The sequence below is a fragment of the Vidua chalybeata genome, chromosome 1, assembly GCF_026979565.1.
Source record: "Vidua chalybeata isolate OUT-0048 chromosome 1, bVidCha1 merged haplotype, whole genome shotgun sequence".
Taxonomy (NCBI): domain Eukaryota; kingdom Metazoa; phylum Chordata; class Aves; order Passeriformes; family Viduidae; genus Vidua; species Vidua chalybeata.
The window spans coordinates 86,820,819-86,848,125 of NC_071530.1; the positions used below are offsets into that span (position 1 = coordinate 86,820,819).

The 27,307-nt window shown below is 39.6% G+C and overlaps 1 protein-coding gene across 2 annotated transcripts in view; it reads left to right on the forward strand.

The window, feature by feature from the left end:
• The first annotated feature begins 10,478 nt into the window (after nucleotides 1-10,478).
• RPRD1A (regulation of nuclear pre-mRNA domain containing 1A) overlaps nucleotides 10,479-27,307 on the forward strand; it is a 43,601-nt gene continuing 26,772 nt past the window's right edge. The window contains exons 1-7 of one of the 2 annotated variants that reach the window (XM_053939365.1): nucleotides 10,484-10,770; nucleotides 20,128-20,257; nucleotides 20,929-21,035; nucleotides 21,118-21,212; nucleotides 22,135-22,261; nucleotides 22,360-22,535; nucleotides 23,535-25,507. In XM_053939365.1, coding sequence (XP_053795340.1) covers nucleotides 10,620-10,770; nucleotides 20,128-20,257; nucleotides 20,929-21,035; nucleotides 21,118-21,212; nucleotides 22,135-22,261; nucleotides 22,360-22,535; nucleotides 23,535-23,546 — 798 coding nt within the window. In that variant the 5' untranslated portion in view covers nucleotides 10,484-10,619 and the 3' untranslated portion in view covers nucleotides 23,547-25,507. Of the gene's footprint in view, nucleotides 10,771-20,127; nucleotides 20,258-20,928; nucleotides 21,036-21,117; nucleotides 21,213-22,134; nucleotides 22,262-22,359; nucleotides 22,536-23,534; nucleotides 25,508-27,307 lie in introns of those variants that run through there. The other variant, XM_053939358.1, reaches the window with a different exon arrangement.

Sequence of the window (27,307 nt, forward strand, 5' to 3'; positions counted from 1 at the left end):
TTCTGGCAACCAATACCTCCCTGTCCTGCCAAGTTCTTCTGACTCCTTTTCATTTTCATGATGCCCAGACAACTTTCTTGAGCTTTATGTAATATATATGGTGGGAAGATATGCTGAAAATACAGTCTGCTGAGTACAAGAAAAACAGTATCTGTATCAACATGAAGAAATTATTTATGTCATTAATTTTTGTGCTTTGAAAATAATATCACTCTAAAATATTGTTTCATGTTATAAGGATATGTATTTATTAGCAGGAATCTACCTGTGCCATGAAGACTGTGTTCAAATATACAACTGATCATCCTTCTTCCTTAAAATGCTTTGAGTGATTCCTAGGTCACAGTTGGGTTATTTCATTCATTTATGCATGAAACAACAGTGACTCTGATCACAACTAAATAGGTCTGATTGAACATACCAGGCAGTATCCAAGAACTATACAATGAGGAATTGCTTCTACATTATTTATATATGTTTGTTTTTTTTTTTAATCTCAGCCCTGAACAGATGTAGGACGATGATTAGTTCTGAATGCTGATGATTGTTACCATCATTATATGCAAGCTGAAAATGTCAGGAGCTGCTAAATTGCTAAATTTATGTCACTAATATAATGTTTCCCTTGGGGGACATCCTTCTGCCATTTTCTGCCCGAGCCACAGTGTATTACAATGGCCAGGTGATAGCAGAAGTTGTTGTGAGGTACAGAAGTTTACTTCAGACATTTCAAAGCAGTGGAGTTCCTTTCTGCAAAGAAAAACAGCTTGTATGTATCTTTACAGTCTGAATCATGCATGTGAACCCATACTGTGATCATACAGAAGAATTCTCCAGACCATAGCATTGATATGAACACTTTATTGAATCTGTACATTTTCTTTGAGGAGTGTTAAAAAATTAATTTCTATCTATACTGCGAAACTTAGTGAAGGAATTCTAGTACATAACAAGTTCCTTACTTGAAAGGACTATGCAGGTCTTGGATTTCTTCCACTCTGATTTTCAAGCAATCTTTGATAACCCATCTTGAAAATAAGAATGTATTATATCACACTTTTTATTTTCAGCACTGTAGAGTACTGTTAGTTTTTAGTATCCACTGTAAGATCAACACAGTAGGGTGCAAGAATTCAGGAAATTTATGGAATTTAGATGCAATTCTTTAATACAGCTTCTGAATGTACCAAGCACTGGAGGTGCCTCCACTGGATTCCTTACTCATATATAGTAGTGGTTTATACGCGTGATATTCAATGACAATCTTGGCTGTGATTGCCATGAGAGGCTAGGGATTAGTATCCCTTGAAAACTGGTAAGAATGGGGAAACCATGGGCTATCTGCTTGTCAGCCTAACCTCAGTTTTCAGAAAGTTTAGGGAGCAAATACTCCTGGAAAATGCATTCAGGAACATGAAGATCTAGCACTCAGCATCCCACAGTATCTTTCTAGAGAGTCAGTGAGATATAAGACTAGAGAAGCTGGCTTCTGGGTGGTGAAAAATGGAATTCTGTGATCAATGGTACAAAATTCAACTGACGTTGAATTCGACTGATATTCAGTTGCTGTGCCCCACTGGAGGTACCTGAGGTCAAAACCAGGATCAAAATGGTTAATGCCTGTGAATGACCTGGGCAAGGAGACAGGAAGTTTGCAGTTAACAGCACACTGGTGGCTGGAGGGGAGGTGGGGGAAAGCACTCCATGCACTGGTGGGTAGGGCAGCCATTTGGATCCCAGAAATCCTGGAACTCTGCAATGCAGGTGCTGCGGACTGCTGGGGCTGTGGAGCACTGGCTGAGGAGAACTCTGCAGGACAGGACTTTTTGAGTCTTAGAGGCAGAACAGTGGAACAGGCATGAACAGTGAGGGTGGAAAAGCATCCCATACTTGGCAGTATTAATGCACCATGGCCAGGTCAAGGGAAGGGCCTTCTGCTTGGCACTTGTGAGATCATGCCTGGATCTGTCTGGCTCTGGGTCTCACTGTAGCAAGAGGAAAGGAAAAAAACTGTGAGTTTCACAAAGGTATACCAGGATGATTAATATGAGATACAAAGGACTTATCTTTCTTTGCCTTGATGAGAAGAAGGCTACAGAAGGATCTAATTTCACTCTTCAGTTACAGAGAAGGCAGCTCCATGCTCTTTTGGAGGTGCATAGGGAGAGTCTGAGAGGTTATAAATGAGTTTCAGGAAAAATAAGCACATAGGAATGAAACTGTATCTGCTATTTCTAAACCACTAGTGACACCTAGTTTCCAAGAAAAATACCAGTAGCTACATTAACACTGCAACTTGGAAAAATGCATTTGATTGCACTTACAGAACTATAGGGTTTGGTAATTCCAAAGCTCTGCATAGCATAACCCCAGACAAATAGACTTTGACAATAAAAATATGTGCATTAAATCTGTACTTCAATAAGGGACACAGAGCTTGCAGGTCTGGCCTCTTAGTGAAAGGCAGTGATGCTATAACATATCAGACATTTTGCCACGTCTGTGTCTGTGCTGTCTGGCTACATCATTGGTTTTTCATTGAGGACTGATGCCCTGATTGTCCACACACTGTAAATATTGATGTGTACTCAGAAAAGCTCTGGGATGATACCTCTGGCTCCTCAGGTGGGAACCTTGAACTTGTGGAAGCAGCTTACTCACATATAAGTCCTATGCTAACAGGCAGTAGAGATGCAATTGAGTCAGGTCTGGTGAGACCTGCTCTCCTTACAGGACTCTGAGGACACCGGAGTACTGGGAAGGCCATGAGCCTCCTTTCCCTCACACTGTGCCCAGTTCAAGTTAAAACAAAAGCAAAGAAAATGGGCACTCTGAGTACTAGAGGGCTGCTCAGGAAAAGATCAGATTCTCCTTTCTGGGACAACAGCAAACATCTCACAAACATGTTCATTTGATAAATATGCTTTTTGGGGACATAAAGTTGTAGGTATGTGACAGCTGGAAGAATGGAAACATCAGACAATGACTGTGGGCAGCCACATTTTCCCAGCATTGCTACAGTGCTCTCAGCTACAGCATCCTTATCCACCTTCCAAACTTTCCTGTCCCCTGCTCCCCATTTGCCAAGAGAAATAAGAATCTCATTTCCATAGAAATTAGGGGCTTTTACTCTAATTAGGCAGCAGTGCCAGATGTGACAGGTTAGGAGAGTAACCTAGCAAAAAAGCACACAGTGGCCTTGGACCACTACCAGACAGTGACAGCGCGTCTGGTCACCACTTTATAAACCGCAGATGTCTGAAGAAACATGGATTTTCCACTGCATTTACAGCTGACTCCTGCACACAGCTGCTTATCCATCACCAGCTCTGACTTGGTTTTGAGTCAGATATGGCAAGACAATGGCACACAGTACCATGTCATTAACAATGACTGGAAAAGTTACTGTGCCTGAGTCATGGTCCTGAAGGTGTTGCAAGAGCAAACTAAGAGCTCCTACTGCCTGCACAATCTTTGTTTCTTCATAAACTCACTTCATTTATTGTTCTTTCCTCAAAAACCGGATTCAAAAATACAGTCTTAGGGTGAACAAATAACCTCCATTGGGAACAGCCACTAGAACTCTGGCAATGCTCAGGTGTCTTTTCAGTTTAAGGAAGAGAAAAGAGCAAGTAAGCATGAGAAAATGCATGGCTTTTATACATGGATCTCCATGCATTTGAGAAAACTATGTCTACTTAAGTAATTGATGGTTTTGACAACATAACTGATGGCTAACATGTAGAAGATATGGCTGATGGCTGTGTAGTAACAATTTTAATGGCAGACCTTTCCATCCTACTCTGCCTGCTCACTGAGTAGTAGGAGTTTGAGGGTAAGCACATTCCAGAAGACTGTACTCTGTACTGAAGGGTGACACTGACATTCAAGTTAACCTGTGGTTAGGCTCTGCATTATAGGCCAGTAACATTGTGCAGCTGCACAGCCTATTGCACTATGTGGATCCAACTGATGGAAGCCCATCAAGCTTGAACTTGAACTTGTGCAAGTACAAACCAAGCTGTCACAAATGTCACAAGTATGTCACAAATGTGAATAGTGTACAGACATAACTTGGAGTGTTACTCCACTGTCCTCCTGCTCAAAGCAGGTACTACCATGTGATCAGACCACAGCAGTAAGAATTTTATCCAGTCTAGTCTTGAAAATACTCAAGGATGCAAAACCTTTCTAGGCAACCTGTTCCATTGTCTGACTGTCCCTGTGGTGAAAGAACTTTTTCCTCCTATCTAGTTGGAACTTCCATTTCAGTTTCTCACCATTGTCTGTCAGCCTCTCATCATGCATGTCCATGAATCACTCCATTTTCTCAGTTTACCTCCTTGTAGGTAAGCTGGAAATCTGCCATTAGGCTGCACCAAACCCTTTACTTCTCTAGATTAAAATGAACACAGTTTCTACAGTCTCCCCATCTGGTTTCTGTGTTCCAACCATCTGACCATCTTCGTGGCCTTTGGTTGAACTTACTCAAGCTTGTAAATATTTTTCCAATACTAGGGAAGGCCAAAACTGAATGCAGTATTCCAGATGTGGTTGAATGAGTGTGGAGTAAAGGTGAATAAGCACACCCTCTGGCTGTGCTCGTGGTAGTACAGCTCAGTATGTTGGTAGCAACCACCTCCACTACTATGAGCTGAGTACATAGTAACAAAAACACAGTGTCTGCTTCCTACAGCTAAATGGCTTCTGGAACATCGGGTCCTCTACTGGATCACAAAGGTTAATCAGCCTACCTCCTATGATTTAAAGTCAAATTTTGCATTTTTTGTAATTTCAAGTTGGTTCTTCATACAGTATATCAATATATTGCAGTGCTTTGCTTTTCCTTGAAAGATAACATTATTTAATGTCAAGAATGTGACATTATGCTGTGACTAAGAACTAAATGCACTCTAGGCCACATATTAATGATCCATTAATATATTGTTCAGATGTTTAAAATTACTCAGTCTAATGTTTTGTGCCTTTCTGCACACCTGAGTTAATATATACCCTGGAGTACTTTCCTGCTTGGTTACAGCACTCTCTACTACAAAAAAACTGGGACTTGATTGCATCCATATATTAATCACAGTGGATGTTTACATAGTATGACTTCACTTAATTGCAAAATGATGAAGAAGCCGGATGTACATAACTGTCTGGCTGAATGCCTGACTTAGGGAAAAAGGAAGGCTTTCCACAAACATTTTTACATTTCCACAGAGGGCCAAAGAAAGCACAGAAATGCTGGATATATTTTTTCAGATTGTTCAATCTATCTTTCCCCACAATATATGGGCATGCTTTGCTGGATCGTATATACATATCTCAGAGAGTGGTTTTTGTTAATCTCCTAAATAGCAAAAAATTTTTGTCTTTAATGAATTACATTAAAAGGTGAAGTGCTTAGCTTAGTGGCAGAAACTCATGTAAAAGCATGATTAATCACCCTGGGGTTTTTGGCTCCAGTAGGCAGCTCCTTTAAGCTACTTCAGAGGGCTTCGTCCTTCCATTTAAGCTTTCTTTTGTTCTCCTCCTGCAGGACTTCTCAATGTTCATTTTTGGGCGGTTCTGTTTTTTGGTGTTTTTTTTTTTTTTTTTTTAATAAATGGATGTATTTATTTATAATTTCTGTCAGGGATATGTCCTCTTGTTAGTCAGGTAAAAAAAATGGTGCCTAGTGCTTCTGAATAAATTACCCATATGAATTACCATCACTCAGTCAAGAAACACTTTACAGCTATACTTCAGAGTCTTGTTTCTGCATATCTCCATTTTTCATGTTCTTATCGGGGTAAGGAAGTATGAACATTTATGCAGAACTGGGCTTTGAGATGCACAAACATATTGTGAAAGATGGAAAAATATTTTTAAGTATGAAACTTCAGAAATGGTTACATTTGGTGGACCAGACACTTGGAAGATTAAAAAAGAACTGCTCTGCCAGTGTTGTATTTTTGAGATCCAGGTAGTGATTGGTGTGCTGACTAATACAAATTCTCAGACAGGAAACACGACTAGAGAAATCTCATTTTTCCTTTAATATTATTGCATCTCCTGCGTGAGACTATTTGAGAAAGAGATATAAAACAAAGTTTAAAATGAGAAAAGGTCAGACTCATACAGAGAACAATCTGACTTGTTCTGGCGCAAGAGCTGGTTTTAACTCAAATCCCACATAACTGATGAGCAATGTTTAGGAAACCAGTATATACATAGTTTGATATACATACATTGTTTTACTGCTCTATGTAGAGGTGTAAAATAAGGGTTCCAAAAAAAACTCCAGTGAAGCATAGAATAATACTAAGGATAAGAAAAACCTACAACTTGCATATAAAGTAAGAGTGCTGTACAGACGCTTGGTGACTGTAATTACATCTTTGAACTACCTAGAGCGTCCCAGTACCATGTTCTACAAAAACTTCAAATGAGTAATTTATTCATAGTTATTGTCTTACACTTGCATGTGGCTCCTTTCTCCCAGAGTGGGAGAACACAGCAGACTACCCAGACAGAAGGGAAGCAGTACAGAACTTTGTTCTTAGGAATTCAGGGGGAAGATGCTATTGCGGTCTGAACACAGGAATGGGCGGACGAAAACTCGACATCTGTTGACAGCTCCGCCCCTGTGGGTGTGGGTGAAATTTTAAAGGAAGGTGAATAATGTATGACTTGTTTCTGAATGAAAGCTGAGGTTTTCCAAGCTCTGCAACAAATGAACCTTCCATTGTGCATGCTTCCTGTTTGAGAGTCACTTTGCTTTGAGGAAGTCTCATGGCAGATTTCTATTCACTGACTGGATAAAGCATAGCTTTTAAATTAGATTTCTGATATAAACATTATTACAAATTTAAAACGTGTTACAAAAGTTAATGGGAAAGGTGAAATCTCTATTTTGCAGTGTAATTTATTATACAGTATATAACACAGAAGACAAATCTCTTGGTATTCAAATATATTTATTTAAAAAAAAAACAAATCTCAAGATTTGTGGGGTTTTTTTCTTTTTCTTTTTTTTTTTTTTTTTGTAAAATGTTCTGATAATCTGGGAAGATGCAGAGGAAGGAGTAATAAACATTTTTACAAACATTACTAAAATTCTCTACTAATTTCCTTCTTTTCTTCTTTTGTTTAATTGGATTTACCATGTAAATTTTACTTTTTGTTGCTGCATACTTTGTCTTAGGTGTGAAAGAAATAGCTCTTTTTCCATAGTTGCTCAAAAGTTTCTCCTGCTAACAACAGAACATATATGACTCCAAGAAATGCTCTTTGGGTGTTGGTTACTCGATTACCATTCATATTTCATTTTTCTAATGGGTGCATCCATATTTGCTAGCTCTGTCTTAATTTTACTTCACTGCTCAGTTCCATTTAATGCCAGAGTGGCCTCTGCTGTACATAGCAAAAATAGCAGTATGTTACAGATTCTTTCATTCATGGTGATCAAAAGGCAAGAAAGAAACTCTGCAGGGATCTGTGCAACTTATTTAACTTTCTCTGTCAAAAGAATTTTTGCAAAATCCTTTCTAGTTCCCCCCAAATCACTCATTCTATGGATGATTTTGTAAATACAATTCACATTAAAACCTTCTAACACTCCCACCTCACCCTCACCAAAGTTTTATGTTTAAAGGGAAGATTTCACTAAGAACAAATATTAGGAAAATTGCCCCAAAACAATCCACTGGGACACCTTCTCTGAATGACAGATATGAAATAGGAATACACCTTTAAGAAATTTTTAAAAATAAAAGCTGTAATGAGTGGCCAATACCCCAGAGGGCTGTGCAGCCCTTCAGAGGGACCTCGACAGGGTGGAGAGATGGGCAGAGAGGAACTGTCTGAAATTCAACAAAGGCAAACGCAGGGAGAGCAGTAACCCCCTGCACCAGGACAGGCTGGGGGCTGAGCTGCTGGAAAGCAGCTCTGTGGAGAAGGACCTGGGGGTCCTGGCAGACAACAAGCTGACCATGACCCAGCAGTACTCCTGTAGCCAAGAGGCCAATGGTGTTCTGGGGTGCATTAGGAAGAGCATTGCCAGCAGGTCGAGGGAGGTGATCCTGCCCCTCTACTCAGTCCTGGTGAGACCACATCTGGAGTGCTGTGTCCAGTTCTGGGCTCATCAGGACAAGAGAGACACAGAGCTCCTGGAGCAGGTCCAGCAGTGGACAACAAAGGTGATTGAGGGACTGGAACATCTCTCTTATGAGGCAAGGCAGAGAGAACTTGGCCTGTTCAGCCTCAAGAAGAGACAACTGAGAGGGTACCTCATCAATATCAGTAAGTATCCAAAGGGAGGGTGCCAAAAAGGCGGATTCAGGCTCTGCTCAGTGGTGCTGAGCAACAGGATAAGAGCAAACTGGCAGAAACTGACACCCAGAAAGTTACACCTGGATATGAGGAGGAACTTCTTTACTGTGCAGGTGACCGAGCATTGGAACAGGGTGCCCAGAGAGGCTGTGGGGGTCTCCCTCACCAGAGATACTCAAGAACTGTCCAGAAACAATCCTGTGTCATGTCTTAGGGATAACCCTGCTTGAGCAGTGAGGTTAGACCAGATGATCCACTGTGATCCCTTCAACGTGACCCACTCTGTAATTCTTTAAAATTCTCAACAAATATTTTTGTTCATAAATAGTGTTCTGCTCTTTGATGAGGACAAACTGGATGTATAGAAGGTTATAGGAATGCTCCATTATAAGGATGGATAGTTAGCCATTCTCAGGATATCCTAAGAATAAGGACCTATAAACTATATGCATATTTTTCTAATAATACACATGCAATTTTATAGAAAAATGAAAAATACTGACAACTACAGTCATAATTATTAGCCACAGAAACAGGATTCAGGATATACCTGTAGGAGTTAAGGCGGATAGCTGTCTGAAATTGTCAGCCACTTGGTAATGTTTAAAGTAAGAAATTATGTCAAGTGTTTTTCAGTTGGACAGCAGGGAAGGCTAGAAATGCTCACATCATGTCAAGTAGCACAGAGTACCTTCCCTGTTTGGAAAATCCTTGAAAAACTACTGAAGATGACACAATAGAAAATCTATAAAAGAATATAAAGGTAAGCATACAATAATTTTTATTCATGTCAAGTAGCACAGAGTACCTTCCTTGTTTGGAAAATCCTTGAAAAATTACTGAAGATGACACAATAGAAAATCTAGAAAAGAATATAAAGGTAAGCAGACAATTTTTATTCAATATTTCCAAATTAGCAGAAGTAGCAAGAATGCAATAAAGCTATAAGGCAACAGGTTTGAGACAATAGAGATGAAGCATTTTTTGCACATAATCTTGTCAGTGAACAGTGGAATTCTGTCACATGATACTGTTAATGCCAGAAAGTAAAAAAAAAAAAAAAAAAAACAACCAACAACAACAACAACAACAACAACAACAACAAAACAGCTTTTAGAAAAGAGGCCAGGCACTTTTGTGGAGTATGTATTTCACAAATTTATTTTGTGGAGTATGTATTTCACAAATGTGAAATACCGTACACCCAGTGTCACAGTAAGTGCCTGGGAAGGAATAACCCCCAGTACCAGCACTGGAGAGGAGCTCTGCTGGGAAGGACCTGGGAGTCTTGGTGAGACAGGTTGACCATAAGCCAGCACCGGGAGGCCACTGGGATCCTGTGGTGCATTGGGAAGAGCATTGCCAGCAGGTGGAGGGAGGTGGTCCTGCCCCTCTACTCGGCCCTAGTGAGGCCACATCCGGAGTGCTGTGTCCAGTTCTGGGCTCCTCAGCACAAGGAAGATGAGAAGCTGGAGAGGGTCCAGTGGAAGCCACAAAGATGATTTGGGGTCTGGAGCATCTCTCTAATGAGGTGAGACTGAGGGAGCTAGGGATGTTTAGTCTGGACAAGAGAAAGCTGAGAGGGGATCTCATCAATACAGACAAATATCTCAAAAGCAGGTACCAAGAGGATGGTCTCAAACTCTTTTCAGTGGCACCTAGTGGCAGGACAAGGAGCAATGACCGTAAACCAAAACACAAGAAGGTCCACCCCAACTGAGGATGAACTGCTTTATGGTGACGGTGGCAGAGCACTGGAACAGGCTGCCAGGGAGGTCACATAGTCTCCCGTTCTGGAGCCATTCCAAATGCACCTGGACACTTTCCTGTCTAACTTGCTCCAGGTGACCCTGCCTTGGCAGGGGATTGGACTGGACGATCTCCAGAGGTCCTTTCCAACCATAACGATTCTGTTGTTCTTAACCTGCTGGGTGAAAGAAACCGTTAGGCTTGGGTTCCCTTCTGGGGGCAAATTTGCATTTGCATTTTGGCGTTATTTTCCAGGGCAGGAGGGGGACGGACCGATCCCCTGAGGCAACCCACCCCTGAACGATCCCAGCCCCGCCCCAGCGCGCAGCTCGCGCTCGGCCGGAAGTGAGGGCAGGCGGGGAAGGGGGCGGGGCCGCGCGGCTCCCCACGGGCCTCGGCCGCCGCCATTTTGTTGGCGCCGGGCGCTGCCGCCGGGGCGAGAAGGGCTGGGAATCGCTCGTCGGCTCCTCCCTCGTCGGGGCCGAGAGGCGGGGACTGAGCGCGGCCCGGCCGGGACGGGACGGAGCGGCGGGGCCCAACGCGGTGCAGCGATGTCGGCATTCTCGGAGGCGGCGCTGGAGCGGAAGCTGTCGGAGCTGAGCAACTCGCAGCAGAGCGTGCAAACCCTGAGCCTGTGGCTCATCCACCACCGCAAGCACTCGGCGCTCATCGTCAGCGTGTGGGAGCGGGAGCTGCGCAAAGGTGAGCCCGGGGCCGGGCAGGGCCCGCCGGAGGCGCCCCGGGGCGGCGGGTTCGGGCAGGAGGCGGAGGCGGCCGCCCCCGGTGCGGAGTGCGGCTGCCCGGGGGAGGGAGGGTGGCGGCGGAGCTGCGCGGCCTGCGGAGTCGGGGAGGCAGGCGGGAGAGGGGGAGGATAGGCCTGAGCGCCCGGGGAGAGCGGAACTGCTATGGCCAGCGTTAAACGGCGGCTCTCCGTTTCTCGATGAAACATCATCTCGATGATGCTTCTTCTCTCTCATTTTTTCTTCCACTCCTCTCGCTCCTGTCTTTTCCTTCCCATTTTTCCTTCTCCCCATAATGAGATGTCTCCGAGGAGGCTGCCCCTTGTGTTTTATCTCTCCCCATTTTAAGGAGAAAGGAAAGTGGGAAACCGGAAGGAATCCGGCGAGCCAGGGGTTTAGGGCTTTTTATTGTTCAAGACGGAGCTTTTTTAGGTAGTATTTTTCGTCGTCTGTAGTGATGGTTAGCTGTAATACTATTTGAATTCCATGTCTACTCAGGTTTTTTTTTTCCAGAAACTGTTCTTGAAGGGCAGATGAGGATGGGAATACACTGAGGGAAGAGCAGTGTAATGTGTCCAAAGTGATTTTTACTTCCTAGTTTTGCCAGATGGTTAATACCAATGTTAATATAATAAAAACATGAGTTTTTTTACCAATGATAAGCAGGCAGACTTAAATGCTAGTGTGGCTTTCTGTTTAACAGGAAAGAACTTGCAGCTATAGGCAGTAGTTCAGGGAGTGAAAGGGAGAAATGGCATATGATGCTGTATTTGACCTGACTGGATAATAGCTTCTTCTTAAGTTGGCTCATTTAAGAAAAAGAAAATTCACTTGCTGCAACTCTGCTTCGATCTACGAAATGATGCTGTTTTCCAGTAGCTTTCTTTGGAGCCTCACTATTATGTGGATCTTTAATGGGAAAAATAGAAGTCTTAATCTTTCAGACTGAGCAGAAAAACAGCACTAAGCCATTACAGGACTTATGGGAGAGGAAGGAACCACTGAGTTTTGTGTAATATGGCTACTGTGGTTTTGTTTAAATTTTTTTCTGGGATTTGTTATCTTTCAAACTTTGAGGCATGAGTTGAATTCTTTTTTGTACCAACTGAAGAAAGACTGACTTGGTGGCAATATTCCAGCTTGGGACATAAACACATTTTCATTGTGTTAGTTGCAGGCTTGCTTTCTTTTGATCTCCCACCTCTATCTGAAACATTTCACATTTCTGTGCCTTCTAATCAAACAACACGAATGTTAGGGGTTTTGAGTGATACCAGGAAGGTATCTTGAACTAATTGAAATAGACACAGAGTTTTGGTTGCTCATCTTAATTATCATGCACAATAGTTCATAGTAATCTGTGATATTATTGGGCAGTCCTTAACTTTAATTTTCCTCTTCTGGTTGACTAACTGGAGAAATGAAGTCTTTGAAACCTGGGCTATGTGTCTGAAAGTGGTATTAAGAGGCAAGATAACAACCTCCTTTTGAGCTTTTGGTGAGACTATCTGCCATAATTGGGTTTGTTCTGTTTTTTGAAGTTGTCCTGCTTTTGCTGCTTCAAAGTAAGATTTTGCTGTGACCTTTCTTCGGATGCAAACCTTCAAGGGTCTTTGGAAAGCACATGAAACTCTACCTGTGCTAGGAGTAGCTTAGTTGCTTTCAAAGTCCTGACCCTTCTGGGCTTTTAGGCCTATGTGAAGTGTTTCATTTTGGAAAATAGGAAGCTTCATTTGAAGCTGCCATAGTTAATATACACAGGATTAATTTTAATATTCCAGCTCTTCCAGCTCTTACAATATCGAAGCTTCATAAATGTTAGCTTGCATTTACCTGATACTAACTTCTGGCTAATTGCTGCACAGGTTTATAAGATGGTGCCTAATCCCCAAAGGTGGAAATAGTGATCTAAGCAAGACAGCATGGGAAGGATGAGAGGAATACAACTGTCCTGTGGTGAAGCGAGTGCATAAAACACCACAAAGTAGGATATTGGCAATGAGGCCATAACTAGAGTAAGTTTAAGGCTCCTGACTTGCCTGTCATTGAAGCTATAGAAACATGATTTCTCTCCTACCTGAGAGGAAAATTACCTCTGTTTGGGGAATATGGATATCAAAATTATTGACATTGTCAGCTGCTATTTTTAGCCAGTAGTGTCCTGGAACTGAAAATTGAACCTTGCCTTTCTAGATTTTATTTCCTTTCATTGTATCCCCGTTTTTATTGTCACCCCCATCTCCAGACCTTCCTTCCAGTCTACTGCTTTTCAGGAACGTTGTATAACTAGTTGGGTTGAACACAGTACAATGATATGATATTTTTTTCTGGATGCTTTCAGTTTTGGTAAAAGATCATTCATGTCAGGTGAGCTTGCATGAGCCTTTCTGAACATGTCTCTAGCTATTCATAGACAAGTCCTAAGGTCAGAGTTATTTCTTTCCTAAATGTTTGGTTCTGATTCTTTTGTATTTAAAATAATCTTTTTCTTTATGCCACATCGGAGTAGAGATGAAATGATAGCTTTTCAAATCTGCATATAATTTAGACAGCATAAAATGTTAGTGCCTTTCTGTTTACTTGGATTAATTGGCAGTGGTCAGGTCCCATATTCTGGCATCCCTATGGATCATCAGTTCAGTACAACTTCATGTACAGGTTTTCTTGAAAAGCATGTACTGGGGGAAATGATCCTGCTACAGCTAGATTTCAGAGGTATGAAATGTAACTCTGAGTTAAATAGTTAATTACTTCGTAGTCATAAGCTTATTCAGTAGTTAAGTAGTACTAATTAATTAACTTGTGATTACCTCAGTCATTTTAAAGAGGCAACTGGTGGGCCCATTTAAACCTGTGTAGTTTTGTGTATCCATAAAGGGAATGACTTATAGCATTTCTTTTTAAACTGAGTAGTGGCATAACATACAAATTTTTTGTGTAAGCCTGCAGTTACTGAATGGCTGCTGGGAAACTCCTTAGGAAGAAACACCTTTGAATAGGCTCTTCTGAGATAGAGTCTGTTGAGAATTATTTTTTTCTATTTGCAAGTCAGGTATGTTCTCTTGCATACATCTCTTGCTCCCTGGTTTCAGGATGCTCTGCAGCTGTAGAGGTTTGCTATGTGTTTGTTCATTTTTTGAAATGGAAAATTTCAGTTCTGTAATTCAAAGCATCTTCTTTCAAGGGTGAACAGTCACTGCTTGTTCAGTAGGTTAAATATGCAATTTGTTGTATTTGGTTAAAATGTGTTCTTTTTCAAAGGAAAAAACCCAAAATTGCTATAAGTTTTTAATATGGGACTTGTTATTTTGAGTTCCAATTAGTTGTCCATAAGAATCTTTTCCTGTCATCTCATTTTCTGTTAGCTTTTCCAGGTTCATCTCTGGCACTTAAGTATTTATTTCTTAGTGATACTTTAGTAAGCATTGAATATTCGGAGTTGGAAGGGACCCACAGGGATCATCATGTCCAAGTCTTGGCTCTGCACGGGACACTATTGTGTTGTATCTTTAAAACTAATTTCAGATTCAAGTATCTGTTTCTTCAAGGCTCAACACGGCACCTCAATGATAAGCCAGTAACAGAAACTGATGGTGATCATCCCCCATCCTCCTTAATCACTTGACCTCTTGTTTAGGCTGTCATCTGTCACCCCACCCATGTCACACTGATCACTGTCTTCCCTGCACAGCTTATCTAGGTCAGTAGAGCCGTTGTGTATTGCCTTTAGGAGAGTCACAGTTTTGTAGGTACATCTGGGCTGTTACAGGGAGATGTATTTGTAGTGCTTGACTGTCAGTTCACCTGTTGTTCAAGTTTATTATGCTTTTTTGGTTTTGTTTTTTCCTGGTGTTGAAGTCTTTCACGGTATAAGAAGCTACATGGGGTGTTTTTGCTTATTTATGGTTTGTCTACAGCTTCTGCCACTGGGACATATGCTGGTGCCTGGGTCCTCATCCAGTATAGCTGTTGGCACTGATGAAATATGTTTTTCTGAAGATACTGGCTGTTGTGGCAGCTGCTGAAATTTGGAAGATTGAGGATTTTAGAAAGTAAATTGAGAAGGCCTAGCAACACTTAAAGCAGATTTGAAAGTTGTACTACATCTGAAATACTCTAATACTTAGCTGTTTTGGAGCATAACTACAGCCAAAAGTGGTTGCAATATATTGCCTTGCAGATGGGAAGTGGATCACAGGAAACAAGTTCCCAGTTTGAAGCAATTATTTTCTGTACCATGCAGTGTAGTTTTTACTGCCAAGAGAAGGAATCTTTCTTTTCTGGTGATTGTAAGATTATTTTACTTAGTGGTGCTATAGTGTCATTGTCCAATGTGAGAGAATAAATAATTTTGTTTTCTTTTATTTAAGAGAAGCAAAACTATGGCTTTTGGATTTCACTGGTTATGCCCACTTCAGTCTTCTCATCCATGACAAAAAGTTTGGAGAGCAACAAACAGGCAAAACTTCAGATGAATGGGCGTTGTTGAGTCTAGTTAGGCAAACTTACTTGCTGTGTACGTGATTTAGAAAATGATCTGCAGTTGGGAGCAGCAGAGTGGCAATATGAGAGTCTTTCATTTATAACAATTATGTTTGGGTTGTGTAGTCCAAACATGCATATCACCTCTACCTGTGTGTCCTTCACTATTCTGGTTCAGAATACTTAAGTGTAGGGTCTTTTTACTGTCCTGAAGCTGTTGTTGCAGTTAATTCATGTCCATCTTGGCATTTTACCAGTCAGGTGAGGCAATAAAAGGAATTGATTTGTTTCATACATTCAGGTAATTCAGGATGCACTAAGTGCAGTGGGAAGCTTCTGCAGAGTAATTATGTTAGAATGGTTTCCTTGGTCTGTGACCAGCTTTCTGGCATTCCCGCGGTAATTTGATGCTAATGGCCTTATTCCCAGCAGTGGCTGTGTGTTGTGTTCCCTTTGTTACTAGTCTCCAAAACCAGTCAAAATGCCTGGACCCTCAAACCTTGAACACATTCAATGGGCAATCCCATTTCCCTCTTTCAAAAAAAAAAAAAAAAAAAAAAAAAAAAAACACAGCCATTATCAAACCTTGGTAAAATTGACCAGGTGACTGCAAAAGATGGAGCGCCTAGTTTAACCTTTTCTGAATAGAAGGTTAATGAATTTTAAGATTAAGTGCTTGTTGTACAGCATGCGTTTTATCTTTGAATTGTCTTTTCTGATAGCAGCTTTTCAAGTGGCTTTTTAGAGTCATATTACCAAAGATGCTCTGCTTAATCTACTTGCATAAAAACCCAGGTAGCTCTCTGCAGTGTGAAGATTCAGTGGTCTTCCACTCAAGCTTCAATGCTGCTGGTCTTAACAATGTTTGGTCTTGTAATAAAACGCTTGAAAACTCGTCAGGTGTTTACAGAGAAGTCATGAGCTCCTCTTGCAAAGGTGTGAATCGTGCTATGAGAAAGTGTCCCAGGGATTTTGGGAAAAGTGGTGGCACTCGTAAATTCTCCTGCATGTGTGTAGACTAAAGTAATTCAAAAGCAATTTAGCAAAGTCTTTATTTGAATCCATACTAGAGAACTTAAGAACTTAAATAAGCAAATGAAATGTTTAGGGCTGATAACTGTTGTGAGATTTTAACACATTGATGCTTATTGTCTCAAACCTTTTTGTCAAGTGGTGTTTTCTTTCGAGGTCAGTTGACACAGCAGAGCTGGCCTGTAGAAAGCCACAGCCTGATGTAACATTTTCAGATGACTCAGTCAGTCTATACACTTGTAGTGGGATGTAAGTGAAATCTCTCATGCTTGTGTGTTTTTCTGTAGTTTCTTCTAGTATATCTACGACAGCAAATATCTCTTGGCTCTAGGTGTAAAACAGCATGAAACTAATGGGCATGTTTCTAGCAATCTTCATGGGAACTCAATTTCAAATGCAGGAGGTAAATCTGGAGAAGACAAATACAGGTGATTATGCTGACTTTGATTGCCAGGGCTAGCCTAGCCTCAGTGAAAATGACTGATTTATTGTCTTTCAGGGTAAAATACTGGTTTCTTGCACTAAAGTGGTGGTTTGTCAGTATTAAGAGTTCTCTAAGTCTTATGGATTAAAGCAAATAATGTCAGGCATCGATACTGAACTATTAGAGAATCAGGCATACCCAGGCAGGGCTAACAAGAATGCATTCTGAGAAGAATGGATTGACAAAAACTAAGACTTGATAATGTTGTCTCCACTGCAGATATCTCAGTGTGCTAATTGTTGGTGAAATATCATTATTATCTGAAGAATATTCATTAGCATTTAAACATGTCAGATATATTTTTGGTACAGACATAGATTCATTTGCAAGGTGCCAATCCCACGTAGTCTCATTGAAGATGCTTTAAGAGTAATTTGCACAGTATGGCTCTTATACCAACCAGCACTGTTGACATATTAAAATACTTCAGAATCCAGTGCTTCAGGGAGCTACTTTGGTGACTAGATGGTGAATCTAGCTGCAGCAAGCAGAAGAGTTACATGAACACTGCGCAGAGCTTCTGAAAAGATGACTCAATCCAACACAGGTGATTTCTTGGCAGTCTTGTGTTTGCAGAGGGTACTGTTGATACAGAGATGGCTGCTTCTAACACTGTACATTCTGGCAGAGTGTGCTTTTCAGATCCTTCTTCAACCTAGGTTCTTACAGGTTTTCTCCCTTCATTTTCTTCTGACAGTAAGAATGCTTTTGCTATTAGCCTTGCCATGTGTTGAGGACCTTCAAAAATTGTCTGTTGGATCCATTTTGATATTCTGAGGTTTATCAATGCCCCGGGCTGGAAACATAGTTCTGTCTCCAGAACAGGTCTGTTTGATCCTGAATTTAATTTGTGTTTCTGACATCACTAGTTAATTTATAGTCATGCTAGCAGTAGAATGTTTTCAAACTCAAGTGTAAGCCTCAGTTGCCAGAGGTTATGTGTCACTTCAGTCTCCTGTGTAAGGCAGAATGCCAGTAGACCAGTATGTAAGTCTTGACGATTTGTGAAGGGAGAGGGAGCACTTCTCAAGACTAGGCATAATTTTTACCTTTGGAATTTTGTGCAGGACATTCTTACAGCAAGAGGAATCAAATTTTACTTCACAATTTTCCTTGTGAATAATAAGGGTAGAACATTAGTTGAAGTTTCAACCAAAGGCACAGATAGCTTAATAGTGGTTCTAGGATTTTTGTTCATTCTGTGCAGCTTTGTTTATGTTGAAGTGTAGTAGGAAGGTAATACTCAGGAAAATAAGCCTGAAAGTGACTTTCTGCAGTTTAGGATGCTTTTACCAAATATGATATATCAATCTTTTATTGTAGTGAATAGATAAAGTCAAGGCTTTGTGAGAGCATTACCTGACTTCATGTCACTGTGTATCCGTCTTATGTCTTTGCCAGCTCAAATGATTTGGCTGTTTATTGGAAAGAAGGAAGTTAGGGCCTCTCACAAATGGGTTACATCACTGAGGATTTAAAAATGAGGGTTTTTTCCCTGTTGAATTGGATGGACAAGGGCCTATCCTGTATGCAGTTCCAGAGGATATAGGATGGGGAACAGCTTTCTTCATTAGATTTTGAGTCCTAATTCTTGGCTTATTTAAGAACTGAGAGAGGGGGCAGGGCCATCTTTGGTAAACACTAGCTACTTTTTGATTATGCCTATGGGACAACGGTGTGTTTTCTGACCTTCTCTCTTTGAATTCCAAAACTTGCTAGGTGTCGGAGCTCTGATTTATGTGAAACATAGCAGATGTGCTGTTTTATCATCAGTCAGGTTTTAATATAGAAATTGAGCAGCACAAGTTAATAAAACCTACATTATAGATTAGCCAGATTTTGACCAAAATAGATTAATTTCCTGTGTGCTTGCATGTAGTGACTTCACTGTTTGGAGCAGACTCTTAATAGAGTCCACCTTGTGTCCAGCACTTCCTAGCTGATTTGGTTTTGTTTCCTAGTCTTTAGTTGCCTTTGACTGTATGTGAAGTGCATTTTTACATTTAATGGAGAGTTTTTTCCCCAGTCAATCCAGAACTCCCAACTTGTTAGATATGTTTGTTTACTAGGGTGGAAAGAATTCAGTATTTCAAGGAGCAATCCTTCAGAGAAGTCTTTCTCTGGTGCAAAATTTATTCTCAAAAGCATTTCCCTAGAGTGAAAACATATTAACATTGAATTTTCTCTTTATATGTGAGGGTGGTAGTTTTGCATTTTTGAAAGGCTGGAGTAGAAAGTAACAAAATCCCATCATATTTGCTTGCGCAAATTACAAGAAATCCTGGATTGTTGTTACCAGTGCTGCTTTCCTTGAGAGAGGAGAAGAAATTTGTCTTTCAGGAGAAACCTCTTTTTAAAATCAGAGTGTACATATTGAGATTATGTGGTGGTAATGGTATTCTGGTGTTAACCAAGGGTAAAAATGTTACAATAAGAGTTTCAGTTCCAAGAAACTTACAGACTCATGAAGATTAGATGAAGTGTAAATGGAAAATACCCAGGTAGGAGCACTTAGAAAACACGGAACAGATTTTGAGAAGTGACTTGCAAATTGGAAACTTGCAGTCTATTGCACATTAAGAGAGGTGGTATAAGAGGTTTAAGGTGCTTGGAGAAGAGATACACCACATGAGCTTGAAAGTGGTTTTTGATAACATTTTTGTGCTATTACAGCTGCTGGCACGTGAGTGTTTTAATAACTTGGAGGTGAGGAAGGGGAGTGTCACAGTGATACAAAGACACTGACTAGGGATTGACTGTTCAGTTTGCTTAAATGTGAGAATGAGGAGTGGTTATGTAAGAACGAACGAAATTCAGACTGAAAAGGAGGAAGTTCTTCACATGAATGATTGTGGATCTGTGAAGTAAGTGCCTCAACAACAGACTTCATGAGTGTAAGAAATTTGAGCAGGCTTAAAAGAAAGCTGAAGTATTTGGAAGAAATCCATGAAGGCTGCCAAACAGGAATCATAAAAGGCTCAGGGAAACACCTGAAAATAGTTTGGGGATGAAGAACACTTTGGAATATCTGGGGATTTTTTTCTGTTTGTTTTTTGAGATAGCATTAACGAAAGTTGTGTCATACTATGAAGGAAGAAGAACTTGAACAAAGAGAGCAGAAGGAAGATAAAACCCAATGGGTGACTAAAGTCTTTCACATGAAAATAATGGAAATGTGAAATGGTGTAAGCAGTAATGAAAATGGGAAAAACACACTTTATTTCAGGGTATGAGTGTTTGTATTCAGTATGAACCTGGATATATAGGTATTAGTTGAAGGAAATAAAATTTCTAATTATTTTTTATTTTTCTTTTTATTAGCAAAACCAAATAGGAAGCTCACATTCCTGTACTTGGCCAATGATGTCATACAGAACAGCAAAAGGAAAGGACCAGAATTTACAAAAGACTTTGCTCCAGTAATAGTGGAGGCTTTTAAGCATGTTTCAAGGTACAGTAAACTTGTATGTGCAGTGTCCTTCACACTGCATTTGAGGGGCATTTCAGTTGATGTCTTCTGGCCCAGCTAGTCTTCATGTGCTATTTCTCTACTTGAAATCTTGCTTCATTTATTCAGTGTTCTTGTGATCTTGAATAGTCTTACTGCTGTTGGATGAAGTTTGATAGTAAATTAATCAGCATTCACTCCCTTTTTACCTTGGAAGTCTGTTAGCTATTCCTGAAAGTAAGACTTGCATACTGTCTGTGTTTATGTGGTACAACAGTTTGACATTTTTCATTACTGGGTGTTGCATGATGTGTTTTTCCCCAGCAGTCTCTAATGTCACTGCATGAGAAGCTAGAGTCTTGATACAGGATTATTTTCACAATGATACACAGCTGTTGAAGCAGCATAAACCTACTTGTAGTGTTTGCAGATTCATGGGTTGAAAAAAAACCAGAGCTGGGTGTTTGCCTTTTTTTTTTCTTTATCTGTTTGCTAGGGCACATTGAGCTGGTCTTTGCTTTCTTTAAAATGTCCATTTGTTATTTTCTGAGATTATTTGACTTCTGATGCTTGGATATTGCTAAGATCTGTGAAGCTCTTTCTGTGAAAAATAATTATGAAGCAGTACTATACCTCTACCTAGTGCTGATATTTGCTTTTTTTCCTTGTAACAGTGAGTCTGATGAGAGTTGTAAGAAGCACCTTGGCCGAGTGCTGTCTATCTGGGAAGAAAGGTCTGTTTATGAAAATGATGTATTAGAACAACTTAGGCAAGCTTTGTGTAAGTATTTTGTGAGTGTTTGAAGGTTCAGTCTCCTGTTTGAAATAGTACTTCCCTGACTGCTGTGTTTGTTTTCATTTAGATGGAGACAGAAAGGTGAGGAAGCGCACATATGAACAGATCAAAGTTGATGAAAATAACTGTTCACCTCGAAGTTCTCCCACTGATCCTCCTCAGGTAAAAGCATGTTTATAAAATTATCTATTTACATATGGTTTCATATAGAATTTTTCTGTTACTTTTTTTTTTTTTTTTTTTTAATGGTTTCTGTTTTTCAGTGAGGTATTTTTTCCAGGCAAGGGTGGCTACTTTTAATAGTTTTCAGTGGGGTATGCTGTAACTATGTATTTGACACTAAACCCAAATATTTGAACTCTATGTCCAGTTTTATTCATGTCAGGATTTCAACAATAGTTTCTACAATGTATTGAGTTCTCATTCAGTTTTTCAGGGTAGTAGTAACACATGTATTAGAGTGTGAGATTGTTATGGATTTATCGATAAAATATTTCCCAAAGTTTCACTCACAGTGGCTGTGAAAAATTCTTGTCTGCCTTGCACTGTTACAGCTCTTCTAGTTCTTGTGGGGTTTTTTTTGCGGTATTGCCCTATCTCAAAAGGATTTTTGTTATAGCAAAGAACGACTGTCCTCAAGTCATCACAATTTAGTATGTTTCTCTGTAGCAGATATCTAGGCTTCTGTGAACATCAGCCCTACTTCCAGAAGAAGTGCACTGATACAGTCTTTTGCAATAGTGAAGCAAAACAACAAGAAAAGTAATTTTAAAAAATGTATAATAACATGAAAGGTACTGTAAAATAATCACTATTGTCAAGAAGAAAAGGTTTATAAGTATTCCCATACCAAGAATTTAAATGAGAAGGCTCTTGTAGAAAGGTGACCTTTAAAACTAGAAACACTGCAATGTTGTGCTGAGATTAAAGGTTTGGTTTTGTTTTGTTTGACTCTAAAGGTGATACTGTAACTGCTGCTAAAATTACCATCAAATCAATACTGTAAGCTTGTTGTAAAATACTTCTGTTTTGTTCTAGGATCTGTTTATTTAAACTAGTTCTCAATCTTGCATGCTTTTTTCAGACCACAGATCTCATTAGAGCATTACAAGAACTAGAAAACGCTGCCTCTGGGGATGCAGCAGTTCACCAGAGAATAGCGTCCTTGCCTCTAGAGGTCCAGGATGTGTCCCTGTTAGACAGAATAACAGGTGAGGGTTGGGAGCTTGGTAACCGAAATACTCTTCTAAGAACATAATGGTACGTAATGGAATCATGCTTTGCTTGTTTTTCTCTGCTTGCTTTTTAGATAAGGAATCTGGAGAGCAACTTTCCAAAATGGTAGATGATGCATGTATGTTGCTGGCGGATTACAATGGCAGGTTGGCAGCCGAAATAGATGATAGAAAACAGCTAACTCGAATGTTATCAGACTTTCTCCGATGTCAAAAAGAGTTCCTTGCAGAGAAAGAACATAAGCTGGAAGTGCGTAATGTTTTGTTTTAGTCTCTTCTTCACTAAAGCTTGCTTTTGCAAATGTTTTTAGTTAGCCTGAACAACTTTTCTCTCCAAAGATAAATATTTTATTGCCACTGTTATGTCTTTGCTTCCAGCACATTAGTAACACATTGTTTGATTGTAGCATTTGAAACATATTAAACCAGCTCTTTCTGCTTTTTTAGCTATTCAATCTTGGTTATACCTACAGACTTAGTTTTAGTAGTGCAGATAGAAAGTCTTATCCCTGGTGTTACAAACTTAATTCTACAGTGTCATTTTCTTTCCATGCTCTTTTCATTCATTATTGTAAGTCTTAGTTATGTATTTGCTAAAGGATAAGAATTCCAGGTTTCAGCACCACTTCTTAACCTGACTTAAGCATCCATTAAACCCAGGGAAATGTACTTATAGCTTGTACAGCCTCTAACACAGCTGGTTATCAGTACTAACACCAGCACGACCAGACAGATCATAATAAAAGAAGGATGCAGGGTAAACAGCTCATTAGCAAATGATCCCTTAAGTTATTCTGTTCCTTACTGTTACCAGTCATCTGTTTTTCTTTCCTACCATATACTACTGTAAAGTCTCCTGTTGAACACTCCACATACATAGAATATGTCCATAATTTCATGTCAATTGTTTTCCAATGCTAACTTGGGTGTTACAGTAATGGAATTGAAGCCGCATCATTTTGCAAGGGGAGATGTGTGAATGATCATGGTGCCCTGTAGCTGCAGCATATGTATATATGGTCCCAAAATCAATTATTCTTCAGGTTTTGTCCTATATGCCTGTCAAGAACATTTTCTTTCCCTAGTGGTTTCTTTACCTTTAGCTTCATAACTTGGATTCAGATTTTATTGTGCTTTTTTTCCGGAAAATGCTGTTCATCATGTATTTGAAGTCATCATTCAGATCAGTTGTGTCATTCCTAGCCTACTCTTATTTCCTGACTTACTTCCTTTCCTCTATGCCTCACAGAAAAGCAATTGATGAAGGTTCTTCCTATCAACCTTACTGTGTTTATCCTGTGGGAAGGATATCAACCAGCTTCATGTAAGATAGATGGCATGCACGGTAGTGCTGATTTCAGTAGCAACTGATCCAACTGCGTAATGGAACCTGGAAGATTAAAGAACAGGAAGCCTTAAGCTTTTCATCACATGCCCTACCTTCCTGCTGCCTGTGTAATGGGTTCGAAGGACAAGTTCCCACAGTTTCATTGAAGGGCTGGTTGTCTAGAGGCACTGACTTGTTTATGTAGCTCGTTACCAGCAGTTATAGCCTGTGTAGTTATGGTAGACTGCTGGGTTAGTGAGTTGCTCAAAAGGCAGTGACTTAGTCCTTCAGGCAGATTTACCCTTCTGTAAAATAAGAGAGCTCAGTTTACAGAAATTAAAAATAGTAGCACAGCTGTGAACAGATTCCACCCTTGTTGGTTGTTTTCAACAAATACAAACCAGTGTAATTTCCCAATATTACTAGATCAGAGGATTCATAATTCTGAGAGAAAGCAGTTACATATTACTGGACTGTTATGGTCTGTCACATGGTTTCTTGGCTGAATTATTTAAGCTGCTAAAGAATTTAATTCTAATATGGCACAGTTTCATTTTCAGACTAATTTGAGGTCTTTCTTTAAAAAGTAGGAGACAGTCTTTAGTGTCTGTAACAGCCTGTTTTAAACAGGTGAAGTCCTAGGATATTGAAGTACACTGAAGGAATGTTTTTAGGCTGATTAGTGTGGCATAAATATGATTTCCTAATACAGAATTATGAGCCAGGATGGTGTTAACCCAGTTACTAATAAAGGCCTTAGAGACAAGAGATTTCAAAACACAAGAACCTTAAAATGAAGTTTCTAAACTAGTGTTGGGTAAAGTGACTTCATGCTCACTATCAGTAGTGCTTTTTTGTTTGGGAAGTAGAGGCTGATAAACATTCTGAAGTTTTAAAATGTAAGATTAGGATGTCTTAGTGATACTGTCTGTAGGGCTTGCTGACTTAGCACATGTAGGATTTATTTTGGTGATTAAGAAATGGAGATGAAGCAAGGACTCCTGTTTTTTCAGATTTAGGAAATTCCATGGCTCAAATTGCACCTTGCTTATTGGCTTCTCATTTGAAATAGCACTGGGAGAGGGCCTGTCACAGAATTCTTTGAGAATGTATTTCCCTGAACTGTCTGTCCCTAGGTTTTGCTGTTCAAGTTTCATTTTTGATGAAATTAATTTGTTCCAGATGAGCTTGTTTCCTGTGTTAGACTTCTGGCTATTGATACTTTCCCCGAGTATAACATGATCGCTCAGTTGTAACAGACAGTCTTTATTTCTTCCTGAATTACTATCACCAATCTGTGAGTATAATGCTGAGATCCTACTTTACTGATTCCTTACCATACCAAACAAGTATAGTAAGGAACAAGTGGATGTATTCTTAGTTGAATCTAGAAATGTTACCTGCTGTTAACCTTGTTTAACAATTTGAATTGGAATTCCCAAAGAATTATTAGTAGCTTTCAGCATTACATAGAAGCTTTAGACCTAAATTTGCAGATATTTTATCTTCCAAAGATAATTTACAGGTAAGTAATTCTGCATAACCAGTCTTTCCATCTTTTTTAATTTTTAAGAATAAGAGTCTCTCTAATAGTTTTTTCTGAAACAGAAGTGCATGATTCCCATCAAAGCAAGGTAATGTATGTGCTAAATCTTGACAGGAAATTTTGATAACAGGTAAATAATGTCATATGTGCATCAAAAGCTAACTGTACTGCTTGGTAGGTGACTTTCCTGAGTATGTTTGGGGTAAGTAGTGTCATCTTTAACTATTAAATTGTTTTCTTTAACATCTGTCTAGCTTCTGTTGCAGGTGGTGGACATGGACCTATCTTCTAATGATGTCACCATCCATTAGTAAACACATCCTGCTAAAAATAAATTTAAGAATCAAAATCTTGTATTGTCTGTTGTTTTTGAAAACTTAAAGAGGAAGAATTCTATACCTACTCATACCAAACCTCTGCTATTTTCATCTATATTCTCACAAGCATTACTGAGTTTATGCCTGAGATGGATAAGTATTTTTCCAGTGTCATTTCTTTTTCCTGAAGACTAAAATTTTCACATGGTTGTTCCTAAAACTCTCATGTTCTTTCAGTGAAATAAATCAAAATTCCCAATGCAGAAGTTTGGGGTTGCTTGCATTGAAGTTGCCATTTCCAAAAGGAGAAAGCTGTGAAAACAAGACTTTTTCAGCCTTTTGCTTTTTAACTTACACTGTTGAGTTTACATGATCAGTAGTGAGAAGTGATGAATGTAGGATTTCTTCACAAGCACAACAGAAAAACTTTCACTTTATTAGGTAACAGAGAAGGTGTGCTTTATAATTGCACTTAGACCCCTTTAGAACCCCCCTCAAATTTAGGATTGTGCTGAGGAGTCTGTACCCTTCACTGTTGGTAGTTTTAAAACAGTATAAATATTTAATGTTCAGTGTACTGTGGTTCCAGGATTTCTGGCTAGATAGGATTCTGTCTTAGAGAAAATGAACATTTTTACAGAAATATTTTTGTGGAACACTTTTTTTCTGAAGCCTTTGGTAACTAATATCACTCCTGTTTTCTACTACTTTGGTTGATTTTTCCCCTTTTTCCTTCTGTGTTGTATCTCCCTCCTATCTCCCTGCCCATCCCCTAGATTTTGAACAAAAATACTGCTTAGTCTCTTGGTATCACTGAAGGATAAAATGAGATTTTTATGTTATACAGGAACAAGGAATTTGGTACATAAATTGATACCCAGATGGCTCATGTCCTTTTGATAAGACTGTCCTGTTATTCTAGAATTAATATGCCCTTAAAAATGACATGAACAAGAAAAGTACTTGATTTATTGTTCTCTCATGTTTCTTTGTGTTTACCTCTCCCACAGTCTTCTGGATTATAGTGATTAGTCTCTTACTAAATTTCAAATAAAAGGTTTGATAGTTGGACATCTTCTGTGACTCATGAACACGTATGAGTAGGGGATCACAAGACATCATCTCACCTTCATTTTGACCTTATGGAAAGATGTAGTATTGCTACACTTAGTGTATAGTGGATATACAGTTTCTTGCATACTTCTTTGATAGTTTGCCACTTTAAATTTGGGGATATCTTGTCACTAGATTCAAAGTTTTGTGAGAGAAGTGCTACTCTGGGAAGCCTGCTCTCATTTAGCAGTTTGCATTTAATTAAAACACTTAATGGTGCTATCTTGCATTTCTGATTTTCTACAGCTCTGTAAGCAGTATTCATAGTCTTACACTCGCACATCTGTTTTAATTGTGGTTTCTTAGCATGTTGAGAGAATATGATATGTTCAGTGCACATTTATTTCATGATTGAGCTTTTATGGCTTGACTTGTCTTCCTAAAGGTTTTAGTTTTGTCTTGGAATTTTACAGATAAACAGCAAGCACTTAGTCAGCCTTGACTTCAGCTCTGGATTTGAAAGACTTTTTTTTTTTTCCCCTGCTCAGTTCAATGGTTTCAAATGTAGACAAAAATATTAAGCAAACAGTTTAGGGCTGGCAGTGGTGTAACAGGCCTCTTATCCTTAAGTTTTGTTTTGCAATACCAAACTGGGTTGGTACTATTATCTACTGTTGTCCTTCACCATAGCCTTCATGTTATGAAGGGTGTAGTGCTTTCCTTGCTGGCTTTTTTTTTTCTTTAAACCCCTTATTCATCCTTAGTGTGTTAGTATGTCA